The 23,380-nt window shown below is 35.9% G+C and overlaps 1 protein-coding gene across 20 annotated transcripts in view; it reads left to right on the top strand.

Moving 5' to 3' along the window:
- The window catches only part of MYCBP2 (MYC binding protein 2), a 271,692-nt gene that overhangs the window by 233,613 nt on the left and 14,699 nt on the right, over positions 1-23,380 (top strand). For 18 of the 20 annotated variants that reach the window (XM_079903236.1, XM_079903224.1, XM_079903221.1 and 15 more), the window contains 12 exons: positions 115-314; positions 1,163-1,312; positions 2,597-2,757; positions 3,816-3,972; positions 4,142-4,366; positions 6,439-6,504; positions 7,606-7,845; positions 8,164-8,262; positions 17,479-17,559; positions 18,616-18,882; positions 19,592-19,875; positions 21,981-22,077. In XM_079903236.1, coding sequence (XP_079759362.1) covers positions 115-314; positions 1,163-1,312; positions 2,597-2,757; positions 3,816-3,972; positions 4,142-4,366; positions 6,439-6,504; positions 7,606-7,845; positions 8,164-8,262; positions 17,479-17,559; positions 18,616-18,882; positions 19,592-19,875; positions 21,981-22,077 — 2,027 coding nt within the window. The remainder of the gene's footprint in view (positions 1-114; positions 315-1,162; positions 1,313-2,596; positions 2,758-3,815; positions 3,973-4,141; positions 4,367-6,438; positions 6,505-7,605; positions 7,846-8,163; positions 8,263-17,478; positions 17,560-18,615; positions 18,883-19,591; positions 19,876-21,980; positions 22,078-23,380) is intronic. The other 2 variants (XM_079903230.1, XM_079903229.1) reach the window with 1 other exon arrangement.

The following is a 23,380-nucleotide window of genomic DNA, read 5'->3' as shown; positions in this document are numbered from 1 at the left end:
AAAGACTCTAAAGTGAATAAGCTAGATACTATTCATTAATATCACCTTAAATACGTTTATCATATGTATTACCTATAAAAGTTAATAATTTTCTTTTTTTTTTCCTTTAAATAGAAGTTGGTTCTTCCCTCTTGCGACATCCATCTCCTGAGCTTTCCCGGCTAATCTCAGCCCACAGCTCTCTTTCCAAAGGAGAACGAAATTTCCAGTGGCCAGTTTTAGCCTTTGTTATACAGCATCATGATCTGGAAGGTCTTGAAATAGCAATGAAACAGGCCTTAAGGAAATCTGCTTGTCGAGTTTTTGCTATGGAGGTAAGAATACATTAATAGGATTATTGATTCATTCATCATACAGTTCATGTGATGATTCTATTTAATGATGTACTTTTCTACCAAACAGAAATTGTGACAAGTTAAGAGACTTCAGTGAATAGAAAATACCATGTTCACAATAAAATTAAACTCAAGTTTATGAATAGAAATGAATTTAGAGTTTCATAGTTAAGTGCTCTAAAAAACTTTATTTCTGCATTGCTTCATTATTTGAATCCTGATAATATCTTTTTAAAAAAGCTTTTTGTAATCACAGAGTCTTTTCAGTTAGAATAATCCTGCAAAGGGGATGAAAAGTGCGCTTTTGAGTTGTAAATTTAACAGTAATAACTTATTTGAGTCTCTGGAAATGGACTACTATATATCATAGACTTGTATATAATAAATTTTTTTCTTTATCATGGGTAGGAGGTAACCTGCCATTTCATCAGTGGGAGCAATATGAGTATATTTAAGTAAATGGTAGCTTGTGTAGAACTTAAGAAACATTCTGTGTTGATCCTGAATGCAAGTTGGAAAAAAAATGTGCATGGGTAAATTAATATGAAGACAAATTTTTGAAATAAAAAGTATTTTGGGAAAGTATTTTGGTATTGCATTTCATAGGTATTATTTTCCCTATTATTATTAATTTTTTAATTAGGCCCAAAATTATTGACTGTGTAAGTTCAGTGTACTTTCAGTGAAATGAAGATCAGACTTCCTAGTATCTTTCCTTAAAAGACTTAGTCCAGGAAGGTTCTTTGTTTCCGAACAAGAAAAGTTCTGCTATGTTCACTCGTATATTTTCTTTTTATCTTGGACTTATTTAACCATCATTTATTCAGGCTTTCAACTGGCTTCTGTGTAATGTCATCCAAACAACTTCTCTCCATGATATTCTGTGGCATTTTGTGGCATCACTGACTCCTGCTCCAGTGGAACCAGAAGAAGAAGAGGATGAGGAAAATAAAACAAACAAAGAAAATGCAGAACAAGTAAGTGAGGTTCTTGGTTTTTTTAATTGTCCATATTTTTATAGAAGAGTAGAACTACTTTCAGATAGTGCAGTAATTTTCATGAGGTCATTCACAGATTATATAACCTAAAGGCAGGAATAAAATTTCAGTGCTATGAGCAACATATTAACTATGCTGAGTGAAAGTCTTCTGTCTCCAAAAACGCTGTCAGTCAATTCTGATTTCTCCCTAGCCATCACTGTCTCGAAGCAGTCAACTGCAAGATAAACACTGTCACAGTGCAGTATAAGACAGATAAACAGGGCAACATTATTACAGAGAAGATCAGTCTACTTTACAACATTACTGTACAGTACAGAGAGTGAAAATGATACTGTGTAGGGACATGAAATTCAAAAACCTTTGGCTAGAAGGGACTTGTATTTTATAGGAGGCAGGCTGTATCATGGAAAAGCATTGAACTTGGACCCTGGAAGCCTGGATTCCAGCCCCATTTCCACCTCTGTAGCTGTGACTTGTGGGCCTCATTTCTATTTCTAGAATAAAAAAGTAGAGGACTAAATCCTCCATTTAAAAGACTGTCAGAATAGGCAGAAAAAAACAAAAGCTAGATACTGTTTATAAGCATCACATCTAAAACATAAGGATAGAGGAAGATTAAAAGTAGAAAAAGATATACTGGGTAAATATCAACCAAAATTAGCTAGTTGAACATCAGAAAAATACAGACTTCAAGACATAATTATTAGTAGGGATAAAGAGGCTTTCTACAAAATGATAAGAGTAGCTCTGTGTAGTTAATGTAGGTTTGTAGTTAATAATATAGCCTTTAAAGAAGTAAAAATCAACAGAGCTGCAAGTAAAAACAGAAAAAAACCACAATTACAATGTGAGATTATCACGCATTCACGAGAGCTGTCTACTCCTGTGTAACAAACCGCCCCAAAACCCAGTGGATGAAAACGCTTGCTTATTGGCTTACAGCTCTGTGGGTCAGCAATTTGGGTGAGGCTCAACTGAAGGGAACGGCTCATTTCTGCTAGTAGACTAGTGAGTACACTGGACTTGATACTCATATGTGGCATTTATTTGTTTGGTGATTTTATTTATAGGTGACCCTATCATTTTTTCCTTTAAAATAATACAAACATAATTAGTTAATCTTAACGGATGCCTTGGGTATGGTTTGATTTTGTTTACATTTCTGTTACATGAATATCCTTAAAGTATACATTTTTTGTATGGGGGGAAAATTCCTTCCAGCAGACAAATGGATCAACTTGCTTTCAATTTCTGTCTTAGGAGAAAGATACAAGAGTATGTGAACATCCACTCTCAGATATAGTGATTGCAGGGGAAGCTGCTCATCCTTTACCACACACATTTCACCGCTTACTTCAAACGATCTCTGATCTTATGATGTCTCTTCCCAGCGGCAGTTCGTTACAGCAAATGGCCCTGAGGTAATCTTATATCTAAGTATTGTTGGTACCCTGGAAGAGGGATTTTGTGGAGTAGTCAAAGCACAAAATGCTTGAAAGACCTCTTTAAATAGTAAGATAGAAAGAATACCTGCATTATGTGAATGGTGCCCCCCTCATGACTGTCATAATTTAGAATTGTCCTTCGTAGTTCGTGCCTGTTGGCCCCTCTGTAAAATGTGGATAATATACTACTTAGTCCTCTAAATTATCATAGTCTGTAACAGTCTTCCTCACTTTCCCCTCTTCTACCCGAAGTCACGTGTCTCAGTGCTACTCAACAGTACAGTCTTAAATGTCACAAAAAGGGAGAGGGAATGAAATCTCAAAAACAGAAATCAAAATAGGATTTTGAATTGAAAAGAATATCAAGAGAAATAGAGCCTAGTCATATGCAGCCAATCCTAAAACTACATTGAAGAGCATCGCCTCCTTTTAAGTCCAGACCTGCTGAGATTCAACATTACTTTTACATTGTGGACCTTGTCAGTAGAGCCAGGTACTAGACTACACATATAAATAAATCCTCCACTGATTTTTATAAGAAATAGGGTGAAGGAGTGATTTTGGCTACCCACATGCCTAACGATAAGACCAGCAGAGAGGAGATTTTGTTTCCTCCTCACAAGATTTTTGAAGTACAAAGTGTGTTATACTATGTGGGATTAGTATGGAATTGTAAGACTAATACATTTAAGAGGCTCTTATAGTTGGGGTAACACTTGTCTACAAAACTGATTTGTTACCTTTTTTGCTTCTGTAGCCTTGACCTTCATGTATCCAGTTTGAAAATGGGTGAACTTCCCTTAGAATTTATATTGTTCGAAAGAAATGACCTTTATTTCTCAAAAAAAAAAAAAAAAAAGGAATGAATAAAAGCCAGTAGAAATAATTTTATTTCTTGAATTTTTAAAATTTGTATTTTTTGTACCTAGAGCATTAAGATTTCTTGAAATGTTAGCTACAGAGTGCTTTTTTCCAGGAATCCCTTAGAGGTTCCCGAAAAAGAATTTTTTAATGTATTACTTATGCCTTTTTAGATGCTGGAGTCTGAAATTCAAGCAATCTGATCACCAGTTCCTCCATCAGAGCAATGTCTTTCATCACATTAACAATATTTTGTCAAAATCAGATGATGGAGACAGTGAAGAGAGTTTCAGCATCAGCATACAGTCTGGCTTTGAGGCTATGAGTCAGGTCAGTAATTCAGCATTGTTAATACTCAACGATGTATTGAAGGAGAAACTGAAAATTACTTCTAAATAATTTGATTCTTGCTGCTATTTCTTATCTCATGTCAGTTCGTTTTATTATCATGGGAGATGTCCATTTGAGTGTTATAATTATGTATATTTGTTTCTGGTAGGAATTATGCATTGTAATGTGCTTAAAGGACTTAACCAGCATTGTTGACATAAAAACTTCTAGCCGACCTGCCATGATTGGCAGTTTGACAGATGGTTCCACAGAAACCTTCTGGGAATCAGGAGATGAGGATAAAAACAAAACCAAGAACGTCACCATCAACTGTGTGAAAGGAATCAATGCCCGCTATGTATCTGTTCATGTGGACAATTCCCGAGATCTTGGGGTAAGAAAGGAAACTTAATTTGTGGTTCGTTAGTTCTTTTCAGACCTTTATTTATCATGCAGTCTCATTTCTGAGTTTTAGTAAAGAGATTTTCATCTGGAATTCACCAACCAAACTATATTTTTATAGTTCTAAAATAAATCTTAAGTCTAAAAACAGATGAATATGACTGGGAGCACTGTGGAATACCACTTCTAAGAAAAGGTCTGATTACAAATATACCATGGCTATAGCTAAGCAATATAAATATCCGTTCCATGATTTTTTACCTCCATGCCCCCTGTTCAGGCTATTTCCTTGGCCTGGAAGTCCTCTCCTTAAACTCTGCTTTTCATAACCTTCCCAAATCTAAGACCCGATAGACACATCCTCTCCCAGTACCTCATCTATAAAAATTACTCTTTCTCTCCTCTGGGTTCTTTTTTATATTACTCTGATGGCACTTAATTCACTTTGACCGATAGTGTAATTAGCTTTCAGTTTTTAATCCTCACCCCCGGCCATCATGAGGGAATTGGGGGAAGTTCCTGGACTAACCTAAGTAATCATACTTTATGTTCTCCCTAGCTCTAGCTTGTCTACATGTTTCCACTGAATTGAGCACTCTTCTACAAAAAGCACTGAAGAGGAAAAAGCATCCTATTTACTTGAGTGTTCAGAGCCGAGAAAAAAGTAGCACCAACTACCAAACTCCCACGCTTTTACCCCATTCCTGGGGAAGAATACTTCTTGGGATTTTTTTCCCTCTGAATGGAAGTGGCTTGCTAGCAGATATAGTATTAATAAGTCCCCTTGGGCCATTGCTAAGCTGCTCTGATCCCATTTGTGTATTTCCTTTCCCAGGGACAGCCAAAGTGATGGGTTTGGGTCTCCTGTATGGAGAACGCCAACCACAGAAGTTCAGTGTGCAGTCAGAGCACTCCTTGCCATCCACGGTCACCCCAACTTCTGTCCATCAGCTCAGATTCAATAAGGAATAAAGGCTTAGCTAATATATCACTAGCTTACCTCCTCTTGAGACACAACAGTCCAGTTGGTACAACTACTTTATCTTACTTGAAAGTCAGATATAACAAATCAAAACATTTTTCTGTCAGGAACTCACTGCTCAATGCAGTGTGTTATCTTTGATGCATGTTGTAAGCTAGGACACACTTTCCCTCAAAACAATGGTTGCACTCAATTTGACATTTTTGTCTTTTATGAGAGATAATCATGATAATATTCATTTTTAAAGCCCCAGTATGTATGCTGACATCAGCTTTTCTTTTAGGAAACCTCCTCTAATTTATATGCATCATTAAGACTTACATACCTCTGTGTCCCCGCAGCCTGCCCACCACACTGCCATAAACACAGCACTTGTTGATTTGAATTGCATCAGCCTATAGCACCTAAAGTATGCAGCTCTCCAAGGAATTAGTATGTCTGTCTCTTTCTTGATGTGCTTGGCATAAAACTTACTCAAACTTAAGGTCTCTGGCTCTAGTACCAGTGTGACTCTTTTCAGTACTTAAAGGTATTGAATTTCTTTTGATATTTTACTTTGTGTGTTAATGTTCCTTCCCTAGTTTGACAAGGATCTCGAGGGGATAGAACCCATCCCTCTCATATATCCTTCTCCAAGTCCCTAAGGCCGTCTGGGTCCATCGTGATACTCACAAGTATTTGTTGCCTAAGCTACCTGTCTTCCTCCTTTTTACAGCCGGAAACAATGAGAATAATGTGATAAAAATGGCACATGAGTAGCAAGGCAAGTTGCTGAAAGGCTTCATGATAAAGATAGAATTTAAATGATTAGACTTTGGATGAAAAGAGGGAATGCCAACCTCCTCTCTCAGAGCCCATAGAGAAGGGCTGAAATGTGAGATTCAAGATGGAGTTTGTGAGAATAAGAAAAGAGTGGAGTTGTAGGAACTGTCGTTGGTTGGACAGATGGAATGAAGTCAGTTCGGAAGGACCGTAAAAGACAGGCAGAAGAGTTGATGTTACATTGATAGGCTGTAAGAAATCACTGTCAGTTCTGGAGCCAGGAACATGGCATAGTAACTATTTTGAATCGTTTATTTTAGAATAAAGTTACCTCGATGACCTTCTTAACTGGCAAAGCAGTAGAAGATTTGTGCAGAATAAAGCAGGTAATTAAAACTTTGTCATTAAATGTTTTACTGCCCAGGGAGAAATTTCTTCTTCTCAGTATCCACTGTTGAGTTCTAATTTTGGCATGCCACCCAACTACAAGTATTATAGGAAATCGTCTATTTACAAAACACTCAATTGGCAAATGGTCCATGTATAGGAATAGTTACAACCATCTCTGTTCTAAACATCTTAGCCATTATCTCCCTAAATCTCTCTAGTGACGAGCAGGTACACCGTGCTATAGCCCTCCACCCTGACTCCTGCTCCCCTGCGGAGACTCAGGGTGCCTTAAAATTCATCATAGATCCGCTTCACAACTGTCACCTTGATTCACCCACACTTCAGGTTGAAATTTAGGTTGTTGTCTTGTAGCTTGAAAATCTTTCAGTTACAACACTGTGACTATGTCCAGGTTGAAAATCAATTTACAAACCAACTCTAGAAACAAGTTAAGTTCTATTTGGGCATGTGACCGAGATTCTGTATAAACTCACTTACTTGTGAGTGAATAGTGTCAAAAACCATTTTACAGTACACTGAAATTTAATCCTGAAAAAAAGTTGTATTCTCAGTGAAATATACTGAAATAAGTAATGACCAATGTGAATTTACATATTATATAATTTTTCTTCAAAAGTAAAATATATTAAGTAACTGCACAGCAAAAATCCTTGCTTTAAATGTGCTTTCATGTGAAGATGCACAAAACAGGACTTCATTGCTTGATCATGTGAGTATTTCTGCTTACAGTCAGTGTAGGTACAGTCATGTAAATTGTTTGCAGTGGTTTCACTTACGTAACTTGTGCTCGGAAGCCATATAGTAAGCAGACCTGCATTTTAATTCTCAACTCTATCACTTACTAGACATCTGCCATCTGTGTCAATTAACCTCACTGTCTTCATCTGTAGCTACTATAGTATTGTATTATCCTCACAAGGTTTAAATAAGATAATCAGTGTGAAATAATCTAATTAGCTTTTCTGTGGCTACAATTATTTGTTATTTGAGCTTGCCGTTATTACTGCAAAGTCTGGGACAGTGATAAAATAGTAGTACACCTGTATCAGGTTTCTGTCCCTTTTCTGCTCTCCTAGGTCGATCTGGATTCCAGGCACATTGGTTGGGTAACAAGTGAACTTCCAGGAGGGGATAATCACATCATCAAAATTGAATTAAAGGGCCCAGAAAATACACTGAGAGTTCGACAAGTTAAGGTTCTGGGCTGGAAGGATGGTGAAAGCACAAAAATTGCTGGCCAGATTTCAGCCAGTGTGGCCCAGCAAAGGAACTGTGAAGCTGAGACTCTACGAGTGTTCAGACTTATTACATCACAGGTGAGTGTCCTTACTACACATTTTCTAGCACAGGATAAATTGAAATAATATACTACTTCAACAGGAATATCAAGAGGTTAAAAAAGTATTTTGGAAAGCTTGTTAGAGATTGCTGGCTACAAACGTGGCCCGTTTTTTTCTTCTCATAGCCCTGAATTCTTGTAATTCACTTTGCATTCATCTCCTGAAGAGTAGAGGTGTGCAGTAGGAATAGCCTGGTAGCATAAAGCCCACAGAGCCAGCTACTGACTCCTCTCTAGCCTTCTCAGAGGAGATTCTGCCATTGAGTTGTTCTCACCTCCTTCTCTTCTCCACCAGGTATTTGGAAAGCTCATCTCTGGAGATGCTGAACCCACACCAGAACAAGAGGAAAAAGCACTATTGTCATCACCTGAAGGAGAAGAAAAAGTATACAATGTATTTATTTATATTCTAAAAATATTTATTTCACTTTGTTACTTTTGTTCACTGAAATAATCCATGTACTGCTGTGTATTTTAATGTATATGGGATACTAGTTTCTGTATCTTTAACTAAAACTAAAGTTAATAGTTTTTACTTTAATTAGAAAGAAGATGAAGGAACTACCAGAAGATATTCACTCTTTGTTCATGTATGATCTAGCTGGTATTTTAAGTAACAACAAAATTTGCTCTAAACCTTGGGCTGTTGTGTTTTAATGTTGGCACTTGTAAAATCAGCTTCGTCATTGACTGTGCTGTGCGCCTTCCGCCATCTTCTCTGTCCTTCACGGTTCAGCTCAAAAATACTGTCTTCTCCATGAGCCTCCTTTATGATTGTTCAGGGGAAATCATAAAGAAGGTCGCGGAGAAGACACAAAGTAGTATGTCCTCTGCTAAGCTTCATAGTAATTTCTGTGTCTCTTCTTGGTTTCTCTCTTGTTAGGTTTATTTGTATACATGTTTTATATCTTCTACTTAATTATACCTTCTTAAAGACCAAGTACATGTCTGGTTTGTCTTTATATCCACCATGGCATAAACACACATGTGTTCAGTAAATTTTTATTGGAATAACCTGTTCTTTATACTGTTCTTGAAATTTCTTCTAAAATTCATTTGCCTAACTTATTTGGTCTAAACTAAAGCACTAGATCTAAGAGGAGAACCTCATCCATTTTCAAAAAGAGAGGTCAACCCTGACTAGTCTTCATATTCTTGTGTCTTTAGATGCTGTAAATAATCAACTTGACAGCCCTTTGAAAGATAATTTCAAGGACTTACCTAGGCTAACCCTGTGCCTTCTGATACAGTAGCATCTAAATCATCCACATTTTTCTGTTTGGGTTCTGTAAAAAAAAAAAAAAAAATGGGATTTCATAAACGCTGGTGATTTTTTTCAGCATCTTTAGGAGATATTTGCATGACTGCAAGACTGAGTAACTACTCATTAAATCAGCTGAATCTTAACAAATGTCAGTTCTTTGCTAAATAACCTTACAAGCCCTCAAAAAGCTTACCTTCTGTTCTTAGATGTGAACAGTCCATCCCCTCCCTCCCAAAAACAGATCAACAGGAATACTCTACAGTATATAATCTACTTACTAAATGTGTGAAAAATTGCACATCAGTTGCATATCAGGATTTCAGAGTACATTGAGGTTATTGTTTGTGCCCTGGAGTGGTCAGAGAAGGCTTCTTGGGGGATATTAGACTTAGTGTTAGACCTGAAAGAGAATGGATGAAAGTCAGATTAATAGGATGGGAGCAAGGGCGCCTTGAAGAGGCTGGCCTAACTCTAGGAGAGTGTATGCTGAGGCATTAAGATTGAATAGGAAAGGTTATGCTAGTGGTTCGATGGTGGTGAGATAACATAACTTTTAAGGGAATCATTTTATAAGTCAGGTTTTTGAAGTAAAATTTACATGCAAAAAATTCATCTTTTTAAACTGCATCGTTTCAAATTTTGACCAATGTATACAGTGGTGAAATCATTACAAGCAAGTTTTAAAACACATCTCTCCCAGAATTTCCTCGTTGTTCCTTTGCATTCAATCCCCTCATCTCATTCCTAGCCCCTGGCAACCACTGAGATATTTTCTGCCCCTATAATGTTGCCTTTTCCCAGGTGTTATTTAATGGAACCCTGTAGAAAGTAGCCTTTTTATTTTTTTATTATTTTTTAAATATGGTCTTTTTTTTAACATCTTTATTGGAGTATAATTGCTTTACAATGGTGTGTTAGTTTCTGCTTTATAACAAAGTGAATCAGCTATACGTATACATATATCCCCATATCTCCTCCCTCTTGCGTCTCCCTCCCACCCTCCCTATCTCACCCCTCTAGGTGGTCACAAAGCACCGAGCTGATCTCCCTATGCTATGCAGCTGCTTCCCACTAGCTATCTGTTTTACATTTGGTAGTGTATATATGTCCATGCCACTCTCTCATTTTGTCCCAGCTTACCCTTCCCCCTCCCTGTGTCCTCAAGTCCATTCTCTACGTCTATGTCTTTATTCCTGTCCTGCCGCTAGGTTCTTCAGAACTACTTTTTTTTTTTTTTTTAGATTCCATATATATATGTGTTAGCGTACAGTATTTGTTTTTCTCTTTATGACTGACTTCCCTCTGTATGACCGTCTCTGGGTCCATCCACCTCACTACAAATAACTCAATTTCATGTGTTTGCTGGCAATCTATATCTTCTTCGGAGAAATGTCTATTTAGGTCTTCTGGACTGGGATGTTTGGTGTTTTTCTTTTGATACTGACCTGCATGAGCTGCTTTTAAATTTTGGAGATTAATCCTTTGTCAGTTGCTTTGTTTGCAAATATTCTCTCCCATTCTGAGGGCCATCTTTTCATCTTGTTTATGGTTTCCTTTGCTGTGCAAAAGCTTTTAAGTTTCATTAGGTCCCATTTGTTTATTTTTGTTTCTATTTCCATTTCTCTAGGAGGTGGGTCAACAAGGATCTTGCTGTGAGTTATGTCCTAAGACTGTTCTGCCTATGTTTTCTTCAAAGACTTTTATAGTGTCTGGCCTTACATTTACATCTTTAATCCATTTTGAGTGTATTTTTGTGTGTGGTGTTAGGGAGTGTTCTAATTTCATTCTTTTATCTGTAGCTGTCCAGTTTTCCCAGCACCACTTATTGAAGAGGCTGTCTTTTCTCTATTTTATATTCTTGCCTCCTTTATCAAAGATAAGGTGACCATATGTGCATGAGTTTACCTCTGGGCTTTCTGTCCTCTTCCATTGATCTAGATTTCTGGTTTTTTGTGCCAGTACCATACTGTCTTGATTACTGTAGTAGCTTTGTAGTATAGTCTGAAGTCCGGGAGCCTGATGTCCAGCTCCGTTTTTCTTTCTCAAGATTGCTTTGGCTATTCGGGGTCTTTTGTGTTTCCATACAAATTGTGAAATTTTTTGTTCTAGTTCTGTGAAAAATTCCGTTGGTAGTTTGATAGGGATTGCATTGAATCTGTGGATTGCTTTGGGTAGTTTATTCATTTTCACAATGTTGATTCTTCCAGTACAAGAACATAGTATATCTCTCCATCTGTTGGTGTCCTCTTTAATTTCTTTCATCAGTGTCTTATAGTTTTCTGCATACAAGTCTTTTGTCTCCTTAGATAGGTTTATTCCTAGGTATTTTCATTCTTTTTGTTGCAGTGGTAAATGGGAGTGTTTCCTTAATTTCTCTTTCAGATTTTTCATCGTTAGTGTATAGGAATGCGAGAGAATTCTGTGCATTAATTTTGTATCCTGTTACTTTACCAAATGCATTGATTAGCTCTAGTAGTTTTCTGGTGGCATCTTTAGGATTCTCTATGTATAGTATCACATCATCTGCAAGTAGTGACAGTTTTACTTCTTTTCTGATTTTGATTCCTTTTATTTCTTTTTTTTCTCTGATTGCTGTAGCTAAAACTTCCAAAACTCTGTTGAATAATAGTGGTGAGAGTGGGTGACCTTGTCTTGTTCCTGATCTTAGTGGAAATGGTTTTAGTTTTTCATCATTGAGAATGATGTTGGCTGTGGGTTTGTCATATATGGCCTTTATTATGTTGAGGTAAACTCCCTCTATGCCTACTTTCTGGAGAGTTTTTATCATAAATGGGTGTTGAATTTTGTCAAAAGCTTTCTCTGCATCTATTGAGATAATCATATGGTTTTATCCTTCAGCTGGTTGATATGGTGTATCACATTGATTGATTTGCATATATTGCAGAATCTTTGCATCCCTGGGCTGAACCCCACTTGGTCATGATGTGTGATCCTCTTAAGATGCTTTTGGATTCTGTTTGCTAGTATTTTGTTGAGGATTTTTGCATCTATGTTCATCAGAGATATTGGCCTGTAGTTTTCTTTTTTTGTGACATCTTTGTCCGGTTTTGGTATCAGGGTGATGGTGGCCGCGTAGAATGAGTTTGGGAGTGTTCCTCCCTCTGCTATATTTTGGAAGAGTTTGAGAAGGGTAGATGTTAGCTCTTCTCTACATGTTTGATAGAATTCGCCTGTGAAGAAGCCATCTGGTCCTGGGCTTTTGTTTGTTGGAAGACTTTTAATCACAGTTTCAATTTCAGTGCTTGTGATTGGTCTGTTTATATTTTCTATTTCTTCCAGGTTCAGTCTTGGAAGGTTGTACTTTTCTAAGAATTTGTCCATTTCTTCCAAGTTGTCCATTTCATTAGCATATAGTTGCTTTGAGTAATCTCTCATGATCCTTTGTATTTCTGCGGTGTCTGTCGTAACTTCTCCTTTTTCATTTCTAATTCTATTGATTTGAGTTTTCTCCCTTTTTTTCTTGATGAGTCTGGCTAATGGTTTATCAGTTTTGGTTATCTTCTCAAAGAACCAGCTTTTAGTTTTATTGATCTTTGCAATCGTTTCCTTCATTTCCTTTTCGTTTATTTCTGATCTGATCTTTATGATTTCTCTCCTTCTGCTAATTTTGGGGGTTTTTTGTTCTTCTTTCTCTAATTGCTTTAGGTATAAGGTTAGGTTGTTTATTTGAGATGTTTCTTGTTTCTTGAGGTAGGATTGTATTGCTCTAAACTTCCCTCTTAAACTGCTTTTGCTGCATCCCACAGGTTTTGGATCGTTATGTTTTCATTGTCATTTGTTTCTAGGTATTTTTTGATTTCCTCTTTGATTTCTTCAGTGATCTTTTGGTTATTTAGTAGCATGTTGTTTAGCCTCCATGTGTTTGTATTTTTTACAGATTTTTTCCTGTAATTGATATCTGGTTTCATAGTGTTGTGTTCAGAAAAAATAGTTGATACGATTTCAGTTTTCTTAAATTTACCAAGGCTTGATTTGCGACCCAAGATATGATCTATCCTGGAGAGTGTCCATGAGCACTTGAGAAGAAAGTGTATTCTGTTGTTTTCAGATGGAATATCCTATAAGTATCAATTAAGTCCTTCTTGTTTAATGTATCATTTAAAGCTTGTATTTCCTTATTTATTTTCATTTTGGGTGATATTTCCGTTGGTGAAAGTGGGGTGTTATGATTGTGTTACTGTCGATTTCCCCTTTTATGGCTATTAGCATTTGCCTTATGTATTGAGGTGCTCCTATGTTGGATGCCTAAATATTTACAATTGCTACATCTTCTTCTTGGATTGATCCCTTGATCGTTGTGTAGTGTCCTTCTTTGTCTCTTGTAATAGTCTTTATTTCAAAGTCTATTTTGTCTGATATGAGAATTTCTACTCCAACTTTCTTTTGATTTCCATTTGCATGGAGAATATCTTTTTCCATCCCCTCACTTTCAGTCTGTATGTGTCCCTGGGTCTGAAGTGGGTCTCTCGTAGACAGCATATATACGGGCCTTGTTTTTGTATCCATTCAGCCAGTCTGTATGTTTTGGTTGAGGCACTTAATCCATTTACATTTAAGGTAGTTATCGATATGTATGTTCCTATTACCATTTTCTTAATTGTTTTCTGTTTGTTATTGTAGGTCTTTTCCTTCTCTTGTGTTTCCTGCCTAGAGAAGTTCCTTTAGCGTTTGTTGTAAAGCTGGTTTGGTGGTGCTGAATTCTCTTAGCTTTTGCTTGTCTGTAAAGGTTTTAATTTCTCCATCGAATGTGAATGAGATCCTTGCTGGTGAGAATAATCTTGGTTGTAGGTTTTTCCCTTTCATCACTTTAAATCTGTCCTGCCACTCCCTTCTGGCTTGCAGAGTTTCTGCTGAAAGATCAGCTGTTAAGCTTATGGGGATTCCCTTGTATGTTATTTGTTGCTTTTCCCTTTCTGCTTTCTGTATTTTTTCTTTGTATTTAATTTTTGATAGTTTGATTAATATGTGTCTTGGTGTATTTCTCCTTCGATTTATCCTATGTGGGACTGTCTGTGCTTCCTGGGCTTGATTGACTATTTCCTTTTCCATATTAGGGAAGTTTTCAACTATAATCTCTTCAGATATTTTCTCAGTTCCTTTCTTTTTGTTTTCTTCTGGGACCCCTATAATTCAAATGTTTGTGTGTTTAATGTTGTCCCAGAGGTCTGTGAGACTGTCCTCAATTCTTTTCATTTTTTTTCTTTAGTCTGTTCTGAGGTAGTTTTTAATTTTGATAAAGTCCAATTTATCTATTTTTTTAAATGACTCATGACTTTTGTGTCTCATCTAATTAAGGTCACAAAGATTTTCTCCTGTTTTCTTCTAGAAACCTTAGAACTTTAGTTCTTTTATTTAGAGCTATATACATTTCAAGTTTTTCTATACAGTATGAGCTAACGGTTGAGGTTCATTTTTTTGGCATGTAGATGTTCAATTCTACTACCATTTGATGAAAAGACTATCTTTTATCAATAATCAGTTCACTGTAAATATGTAGGTCTGTTTCTGAACCCTATTCTGTTTCTTTAATCTACACATATATTCTTACACCAGCATCAGGCTGTCTTGATTACTGTAGCTTTATAGAGAATCATGAGATAAGATTCCAACCAAGTCTTTTTCAAAGTTGTTTTGGCTATTCCAGGTTCTTTCCATTTCCATAGAAAGCTTAAAATCAGATTGTCAATTTCTTCCTCCCCATCAAATAAATAAATAAAAAGAAACCTACTGGAATATTGATTGGAATTGCACCAAAGTGCTGAGTCGGTTTGGGGAGAATTGACATCTTAATATTGAGTCTTCCTGTCCATGAATATGATATTTATTTAGGTCTGTCCATTTATTTAGATCTTCTTTAATTTCTGCCAGCAGTATTTTATAGTTCAGTTCTGTGTACCTGTCTTACACATTTTATTAAATTGATCCCTAAACATTTCATGGTTTTGATGCTATTGTAAATGATATTTTTAATTTCACTTTCTAGTTATTCATTTCTAGTGTATAAAGATACAGTTGACTTTTTGTATTAAACCTATATCCTCTGGTCCCCTTAAATTCATTTATTGGTTCTGGAAGCTTTTTTGTAGTATCTTTGGGATTTTCTTCATAGATAATCATGTAATCTTCAAAGAAAGTCAGTTTTACTTCTTCTTTTCCAATCTTATGTTACTGCACTGGCTAAGACCTTCACTACCATGTTGAATAAAAGTAGTGAGATTAGTCTTCCTTTTCTAGATCCTAAAAAGAAAGTATTCAGTCTTTCACCATAGATTTTTTGTAACTGCTCTTAATCAGTTTGAGGAGGTTCCTTCTGTTTCTAGTTTGCTGAGAATTTTTATCAGAATGGATTTCTTATGTATTTTTCTTTTTTCATTTTCTTTTATTAAGTAAAATAATCCATATATTGCTATGTTTGTTAATGGATATGCTGTATTTGCTTATATGCAGTTTATTTTTCTTTAATAAAAAAGAAGATGAACGAGAGGTGTGATAGCTGAGTGACACAGTGTTTCTTTTTGGGGTGATGAAAATGCTCTAAAATTGACTGTGGTGATGGTTGCACTGATCTGTGCATGTATAATATATAAACCATTGAACTGTACGCTTTGAATGAATGAATAGTATGGTATGTCAAAAAAGCAAAATGAATTATGAAAGAAGTTAAAAGGCCATCCTATCTAAAAGGAATTCATTTGTTAATGTATAATCTACTAGTATTTTAAGTAGCAAAAAAAAAAAAAATTATTCTACAAATTTACTCTCCTTAGTAGATACAGGGATATTGCAGTTACCCATTCTTTTTGAGTGAGCTTTGGTAGTTGTGTCTTTCAAGTAATTTGCCCATTTCATCTAAGTTGCTGAATTTATTGGCATAAGTTGTTCATAATATACTCTTATTATCCTTAGACTCTATAGTGATGTATCTTCTTTTATTATATCTTTCCATCTGTTTGCTCTGGCTTTGATTCGTTCTTTTTCTGGTTTCCTAAGGTCCTAATATGATGACTCGAGACCTTTCTTTTCTCATATAAGTAATGCTGTAATCTTCTTCTAAGCACTGCTTTAGTGTCACACATTTGGGTGCATTGTTTTTTTCATTTCATTAAATGTAAAATATTTTCTGACTTCTATTTTGATTTCTTCCTTGACCCCTGGGTAATTAATTTCTAAATATTTGGGAGATTTCCTGATATCTTTGTATTACTGATTTCTAGTTTAATTCTATCACAGTAAAAAATATATATAAATTTCGTATAATTTCATCCCTTTTAAAACTGTTAAGACCTGAATTCTGACTCATAGTATGGTATAGTTTAGTGAATATCCATGTACACTGGAAAAGAATATGAACTCTGCTGTTGTTCTGTGAAGGGTTCTATAAATATTGATTTATTCATTTGGCTGATAGTTTTGTTCAGGTCTGTAAGAACCTTGCCGATTTTTGTTTCTTTGCTCATTTTCTTGTTCTGTCAGATACAGAAAGAATTTTGAAGTGTCCGACTATATGGATTTGTCTTTTTAGATTTTAGTTTACCTGGTTGCCCATCTCAGCTCTCTGATGGGCACCCAAAAAGTTATGGTTTTGTAGATTATCAGCTTTTCTCATTGTTAAGGTGGGAGTGATATTCTCTTGTGGCTTTCTCGATCCTCGGAAAAGTGAAACCAAGAGTTATTTTTAATTCTAATACAAGGGTGGTTTGCCTCAGTTTTCTTACCTGTAAAACAGGCAAAACATCAGATCTTACCTTATGGGGTTTTTGTGAGGATTAAATAAGATTGTGTGTTTATGTGTTTCATATTTATCCACCACTTGAGAGAGTGCCATACACATGCTAAGCACTATAAAACGTCAACCTTCATTTTTCTTCTTATGATATGCTGCTTTGTTTACTGTTGGTGTTGGAGTAGCTTGATTTAAGGCCACCATTGTCAGAGAGTTTTCTTAAGACACTTTCCTTTTAACCAAATGTCATTTTCCTGAGTTGCTCTTCTCATAACCAAATGTAGGATATGAACTAATAATGTTCAGAGTTGAGAAATAGATTCAATCAAACTGACACAGATTGACTAGATTAAAGAAATCCGTGAAGTATACTTCTCTGGATTTCTTAAATTCAGAAATTCTGCCCTTTTTATAGCCACCTTAGCCAACAGTGATTTCTTCAAGCTTTTTATCCTTTGTCCTAGTATTACAGATCTCCATTTAAAATAAATCCACCTTGTAAAAATACCTGCATAATTATTTCTCAAGATGCTTCAAAATGTCAAATATACATATTTTATTGAAAGAGCCCGCTTCCTTTTTTTCCTTTTTGCTGTATAAAGGCAACTTCAGATGCTGACCTGAAAGAACATATGGTTGGAATCATATTCAGCAGGAGTAAACTGACTAACCTACAAAAACAGGTTGGTTAACAGCCATTTCATTGTCTTCATCAATTTTTGTTTGTTTGTTTTTAGGGTGTAAAGCATTTTCCAAACTTTATGGAGGCAATTCTATGCTGACTCTTTCATAGGTCCTGCAGAATGTGTCTGCCTTTTTCTAGAGAGGAAGGAGCATATTAGCATACCTGCATCACTTTAAAGATTTTGTTATGAATGTTAACTTTCTTACCTTGCTGCTCTTTGTTTTTCTCATTTTCAGGTAGCTTGTTAAATTTTGGTGTCAAGTACCCAGCTATATCAGATTTCATTTACATTTCCTGTGTTCCTTTCCCCCCCTGTTTTTTTGTTTGTTGGTTGATTTTTTTTTTAATTATTTTGCTGAGCAATTATAATGTTAACTAAACCAGTGTTAATATTTTTAACTATCAGGAGATGGGGGAGTAGCCTAGATCATTCATATAATGGGGGTTCGTTTAGGGGTGCCTACATAACAAAATTAGCCCTTCAGAAGTCAAATAAAATATTGACTTTTGAATTAGGTTTTAAATTGGCCATTATTTTAACTTTCAACACCATTAAATCTTTTAAATAAATCACATAAATTTATGTGTGCTTTATCTTTTTAACAGCATTTTATTGAATCTTAGAAGCTACCAATTGTAAAATGTGCTGTTATTTTATGTATCGCTAAAAAAATTTGCAGCCAATTAAGTTATGAATTGCATCAATTATAAAGCACATTATGAATAGAAATGTTAGCGTGTGGGGGGAAATGTGTCTTAGAAGTGATTAAATATGGTGATTTGTTTTCATTTCATGTCTTAAACCACAGGCAGGGGAATTGGTAACTAGTATATAATTTGTTTCTATACTAGTTGATTTAAATACTCAGATTTTTAATCATGGTTTGCCTAGTTTTCCTTAATTGTTTTTAAGATGAGTTAAGAGAATGGTATGATGGAGAATTAACTGGGAGGAAGAGTATTAAATTATCAACTAGTATTCTTGTTTTGTTTTGGTTTTAACTAGGCCTTACAAATAATGTTTTTACATTTTCTTTATGTTGCCCTCAAATAGGTGTGTGCTCACATCGTCCAGGCTATTCGCATGGAAGCCACCAGAGTTCGTGAAGAATGGGAACATGCCATATCAAGCAAAGAAAATGCCAACTCGCAGCCCAACGATGAAGATGCCTCCTCCGATGCCTACTGCTTTGAGCTGCTCTCCATGGTGTTAGCCTTGAGTGGCTCCAACGTGGGCCGGCAGTATCTGGCCCAGCAGCTGACTCTGCTCCAGGACCTCTTTTCACTGCTCCACACCGCCTCTCCACGCGTCCAGAGACAGGTGACTGATCACACCACTTACCTGCAGGCTTATTTTGTTACTTGAAACATTGTTAAAAAATTACTCTAGCAAAGAGAATCAGGGGTTTTTGTTTGGTTATTTTTTGTTGTTATGTTTTGGTTTTTGGATTGTATTTTAACCCCATGTTTTTTGTTTTTGACTCATTGTAATGAGAATATGGAAGAACATAATATGTTCCATTTTAGTAATGTGTTATTGTGATAAAAGAGTATTCTGCTACTGAATATGTTATTCATGAGATATATAATGTATATAATGACCAAGGAAGCGACGTTTTTTTTTCTTGCTGCTCTGGAGTGGTAGTTACCACTTGAGAAATTAAATCATGTTTAAATCATTTCTCTGTCCTTCTCAAAGCTTTTGAAGTCATAGAACAGCAGCTAGACTCATTAAAAAAGATGAAAACTTTAAAACACCAATCTTTTTTTTTTAATTTTTATTTTATATTGGTGTATAGTTGATTAACAATGTTGTGTTAGTTTCAGGTATACAGCAAAGTGATTCACTTATACATATATACGTTATCTATTCTTTTTCAAGTTCTTTTCCCATTTAGATGATTATAGAATATTGAGGAGAGTTCCCTGTGCTGTACAGTAGGTTCTTGTTGGTTATCTGTTTTAAATATATCAGTGTGTACATGTCAATCCCAAATCTTTAAATAGGATTCTTTTATTTTTCTTACCAGGTGACCTCCTTACTAAGACGAGTTTTGCCTGAAGTCACCCCTAATCGTCTGGCCAGCATTATAGGAGTGAAATCCCTCCCCCCAGCAGATATCAGTGATATTATTCATTCAACAGAGAAAGGAGATTGGAATAAGCTAGGTATCTTGGACATGTTTCTAGGATGCATTGCCAAAGCACTCACAGTACAGCTAAAAGCCAAAGGAACCACCATCACAGGAACAGCTGGTACCTCCGTGGGCAAAGGAGTTACAACAGTTACCCTTCCAATGATTTTCAATTCCAGGTTGGTCATTGCATATGTTTTGGTACAAAAATAGAACAGAGTAAGCTACCGTTTGAAGAATCCAGACCTTTCAAATTCCCTCTTATTTGCTTATTTACCAGAAATAGAAGCCATAAATGACTGGCCCATGTATGAAAGAGAATGCTGTGTATAATAAAAGTGTCTTGTCAAATTAAGGAGGAGGGATTTCCCAGGTGGTCCAGTGGTTTAAGACTCCGCCTTCCAATGCATGGGGCATGGGTTCCATCTCTGGTCTGGGAACTAAGATCCCACATGCTGTGCAGCACAGCCAAAAAATTTTTTAAAAAATTAGTGGGGAAAGGAAAATCTGCTGAGTATATGATGTTAGAGTACTTCCCAAATACAAAAGAAAAAAAAACCAAACTGTAGGCCCTCACACCATTACAAAATAAACTTGAGATCAATTAAAGGTTTGTATATTTTTGTTTTTACACTCTAGTAGGACAAATTATAGAAGAATATTTTTGTAATCTTCAATTTGGGAAGACGTCCTTAAATAAAACACAGAACCCAAAAGTAACAGGGGAAAAGACTCAGAGATTTGGCTACATAAAAGTGAAACTTAATTGATCGACAATACTTTTAAAATACAAACAACTGACTTGGAAAAAAATATTTAACACTTATATAGTAGGCAATGAATTATTAGTCATAATATTAGAAGAATGACTATAAATCAATGAAAACAAAAGACAAACAACTGATACAAAAATAAATGCCAAGAGTAGTCACTTCAGAGAAGAAAAGTTACAAATGCCAATAAGTAAATGAAAAGATACCTCACTGGTATTCAGAGAAATGTAGATTAAAACAATAGTAAAATATCTTTGCATTGGCATAATTATGAAGAAATAGGCAGTTTTTATGACATCTAGTGTAAATTGCCATAACCTTTTTGGTTGCCAGTTCGATAACATATCACTGTATTTAAAATGTGTATATCCTTTGACCTACCAATTCTACTTCTGTAGAACTGTTTCTCTCAAACATGTTCATACATGTACAGAAGGGTATATATACAGGGCTGTTTGTTATAGAATTGTGTGTAACAGCAGCAGATTAGAGACATCTGGTATTCCAGATGCTAGTCATCTGGTATTACATCTGGTATTCCAGATGCTAGTCAAAGAGCCAATTCATAACATTAAGCAAATAGCACTAGAATGTAAATAAGTATATTGCTTCCTTCATCTGGATAGTCTTCCTAGGGGAAAAAAATGTGAACTGAACTAAACAGTAGTACAGTAAGTCCCCTACATACAAATGAGTTCCATTCCAAGAGCGCGTTTGTAAGTCCAGTTTGTTCATTAAGTCCAACAAAGTTAGCCTAGGTACACAACTAACACAAGCGGCTATATAGTACTGTACTGTAATAGGTTTACAATACTTTTCACACAAATAATACATAAAAAACAAACACAAAAAAATAAACATTTTTAATCTTACTGGGTACAGTACCCTGAAAAGTACAGTACTATAGTACAACAGCTGGCAGGCCTACAGGGGCTGGCATCGAGTGAACAGACAAGAAGAGTTACCGACAGGAGGAGGGAAAGGAGGTGGGAGGTGGCAGAGCTGAAGGATCGTCAGCAACAGGAGACGGAGGGCGAGCTGCAATTTCACTCACGCCTGATGCTGATGGCACAGGTTCTGGCTCCTTGCTGGAACCAGATGCACGTTTGCATCTTTCAGAGTTTGTCACTTGAAGGCTTGTATGTAGGGGACTTGCTGTATGCTCAGTGATATAGTTGACATGTTCTGGTGCAAGCTCTTATCTTTATGTGGACTGGTAACAAATAGTTTGTGTTCTATTGATATAGTTTGAATAGTACTGTTCTAAAAGATGCATACAAAAATAATATGTAAACAGTGAAATATTTGAAAGGGAACACATATCAGAATAGCTACTCCCTTGGGGTTGAAGAGGTGGATTACAAATAATGTTGTCATTAATTTTCTTTTAAAATGTCCTGACTGGTTGAATCATTTTAAAAATTAAAATGCTGCATGCTGAAATAACAGTTTTCATCTTATTCATTTGTAACTCTCACTGATTGGTTTACAAACGCTGACTTTTCTTGTAGTTATATCCGACGAGGTGAGAGTCACTGGTGGATGAAGGGCTCAACTCCTACCCAGATCTCAGAGATCATCATTAAACTCGTTAAGGATATGGCGGCAGTAAGTTCCCATCCTCCTGATCATTATGTCAGTGAAGTACAGTAGGAACCTGATTAACAAAACGAGTAGCATAATCATTCTGCTGAATTGAGAGAACATTCATGTTATTTTGCTTTACTCACAAGGTCCATTTAGTAGGTTCACTATCTCACGATCTGTCTTTCCAGCTGGTGATAAATTTTCCCTTTGTGTAAACTATGTTCATTTCAAGCTTCCCAATTAATTTACTTGAGAATTATCACATAAGTCTTCTAAGACTTTAAAACTTAAAAAAAAAAAAGTATACTCTTTGAACCCTAAAAAAACAGCCTGAGCACAAGAGCCTAAAGGAAAAAAAGGGCTTTTCAGAGCAAAGGTTTCTCGCTGTCTTTTAGTTCTCACAGTTTATGAACGTCCTGTACTGCTGTCTTTAGGTGTTGCTTTTGCAGGGAGATCCCGGAGTGCGGAGGAAAGGGGATTACTTCTCAGAGTGCCTGGCTCTCACTGGTTGCTCCATGTTAGTTTCCTCACATTCCATTGTATTTCCAGGAATTCAGCCCGAGGAGGGCAGGACACTGTGGACGATAGGTTCCTGAGAGGTAGAGTAGACGGCAAGCATTTTGGAAGAGGAGGAATTGGAATGTGAACTGTCCCTTTAAAGATTGATAGTGTGTAGATATGAGACGAGTAAGGATATTCTGGGGAAATATGAAGTTCTGTCACTTTTCCCAACAGTTTGGATATTTCCTCAATCAGAGAAATGGAGAATTTTTTCCATTCTCAAATAGGCTTTCTGAGTAAATAGGCTTTTCATTGGATGAAAATATTTATGAAAGATGTTTAGGAACACTGAAACTCTCTAGGAGTAACATGTTGGTGTTCAGTAAAAATCACATTAGCAAATTAAGGTAGTTGTAATTTAAACCCATTTATGCTCTCAGGTTCCAGTAATATTCTTCTAAAGCACTTAGCTTAGCTGTATGAGCTCCGTGTCAAATAACAGGGTTTCATGATCAGAATTTCTCAGTCATAGACAACCTAGTATTTGTTATGTTTTTATCTACATGTAAGATGAAATGCCCTTGAACTCTGTAAGAGAAGAGTATTGAGAACTTAAATTTTTATTTACTTTTCTTTTGAATCATCAAAATAGTAAGTAGAAGTTGAATTGTTCATATAGTTGTGAAGGATTTTTATATTAAAGTATGCCCCTTGATCTAAGATTCCACTAGCAAATAAATTTTCCTTTTTGGTGAAAGATGTTCAGAGAACAGAATCTGCTCCTTTGATTATACCTCTCTGGTTGTTTATTAAATTATTCTGT

This window comes from Stenella coeruleoalba (genome assembly GCF_951394435.1).
Source record: "Stenella coeruleoalba genome assembly, chromosome: 18".
Classification (NCBI taxonomy): domain Eukaryota; kingdom Metazoa; phylum Chordata; class Mammalia; order Artiodactyla; family Delphinidae; genus Stenella; species Stenella coeruleoalba.
This window is presented reverse-complemented; position numbering and strand designations above follow the sequence as displayed.